A 1,944-nucleotide genomic window follows, 5' to 3' on the forward strand; every position below is an offset into this window, starting at 1 on the left:
AAATCCCTTAACTCTTTAAATAAAGATCGAATTAGTCCTTTCGTGGAATCATTTTGGTCCATATTTAAAAAGTTAATGAACTAAAATAAGACTTTTAAATAGCCGGGGATCTTTTTTGTTTTTTTGTAAAGAGTTAAATGTTATATAATAATTTAGTATTTCAATTATATTAAAAGTATATTATGAATGAAAAGATGCCATTTTATCATAAAGAAGTGAATATTCAGTTATTTTTTGATGAGATTTAAAAATTTGAGTATGATATGAATAAATATATACGATTTAGATGTTAAACATATAATCACTTAAGAATTCTGTGGCATGTATGTAAATCTCCCTTTTTTTAATCTATTTATTGACAAAAATTTACCTGATTTTACAGAGATGAGATAGCAGGTTGCAGTGAGAAAGCTTATGACTCCCTGTCTGTTGCTGATGCGAAGAAAATTCTGATGTTTTCTTCTGATCAGGAGCTTTCTACTTATATCGAAGAGGTTGGATTTTGTTTGCTGTCGTTTATATTTTTTCCTAATTGCACGGGCGAAGCCCTCTTAGCGATCTGCCAGTATAAACTATCTTGTTCCAGACTTGCAATCGTGTATGGATAGTATACATGTATGACTCTTTGGCATGCTTGGCTGATCTCACAGGCATGGCTAGCTCTTATTAGCGCATATAGTGGCTTCTTTGGCTAGATCGTCTTAGTTCACAACAAAGCCCTACATGGGGTCCTGGTTGGGTACCCATGCTTTACTCAGACAGGCTTTTCCCATCCATGGTGACTTTCGGGATGCCATACCCACCTATACCCACCCACTTTCCATATTTTTTGAACGCAGTCTGCCACGGACTGATGACATTGAGGCTTGTTGCCTTTTGCTTTGATTGCAAACTTTCAAGCCGTATATTAGAATTTATCATAGTTACAGCGTGGTTAAGTGCTGCACATTATATAGTAAGGATTGCAGTAATATAAGATATACGGTTCACCAATGTAAATCGATTTATCCCCTAATGTTGAGTATACACCCATACCCACCTACAAGGCCATGGGCGTATATGGGTGGGTACATGGGTGTGTTGGTATGGGTACTCAATGCAAGGCTCTGGGTCACAGTGGCCGAGTGGCTCCACTTGCAAGCCATGTGCCAACTAATGATGCCATGCGTTGCCCAGTTGTTTGTGATTTATTTGCTCATTTATCCTCATAAAAAAATCAATCGACAAGCTGAATATATTTCATCATCTGCAAAAAAAAAAAAAGTTTACATTTAAGATTTGGAAAAGAAGGAAATCAGTCGCAGGAGATTTCCTTTATCACCTGTAGTCATTCAAGTTCCATGGATTTTTATGCCTCCATTTTATATAGTTGATGAAATATTTTTCTTTTTTCTGCTTTTAGGATCATCCTGAATGGGAAATCAAGAATGGCTTTGTGTTCTTTCAGAAAGCTAAAGATTCGCAACCGTGCAAGGAGATACCTTCTTTGCAACTGATCAACCAGACATTAAGCTATGCAAGAGAGCTGGAGCGGATTGTTTGAAGCTTTCACCACAACATAATTTAGTTTTCACTGACGCTTCAAAATGCCAGAGCTGAAATCTATATTCTGGATTATTTTCTTCTTCGCAAGTTCTCTTTAATTCCTTTTATTTATCCAAATGATGATCAGAATCTGATTTTGCAACTTAGAAAAGCTTTATTTTTTTCATGCAACTATGGTAAATTCACATTAATGTGATGATTCTATGTTACAGAATGTTGTGCTCAAGTGACTAAGAGTTTTAATATTTCTTAATTACGGGATTTAGCTACTTAATCAGGTGTTTATGGAATTGTTTATAGTTTGGATATGCTGAATGTGTGATGCATTAGATAGTCTCCATTATAAACAATGGTAAGCACAAATATTATTTGAGTTTTTTTTCTACAATTTAGATTATG

At 35.1% G+C, this 1,944-nt stretch overlaps 1 protein-coding gene across 1 annotated transcript; it reads left to right on the forward strand.

Moving 5' to 3' along the window:
• Positions 1-377: 377 nt before the first annotated feature.
• Positions 378-1,586, forward strand: LOC110112893 (26S proteasome non-ATPase regulatory subunit 8 homolog A-like; the record flags this gene model as incomplete). The annotated part of the gene is made up of 2 exons (XM_020845280.2): positions 378-494; positions 1,403-1,586. Coding segments are annotated over 2 exons (258 nt in total), but the record flags the coding sequence as incomplete, so codon positions are not given.
• Positions 1,587-1,944: the final 358 nt, after the last annotated feature.

Source organism: Dendrobium catenatum, unplaced genomic scaffold, assembly GCF_001605985.2.
Source record: "Dendrobium catenatum unplaced genomic scaffold, ASM160598v2 original_scaffold_178500, whole genome shotgun sequence".
NCBI lineage: Eukaryota > Viridiplantae > Streptophyta > Magnoliopsida > Asparagales > Orchidaceae > Dendrobium > Dendrobium catenatum.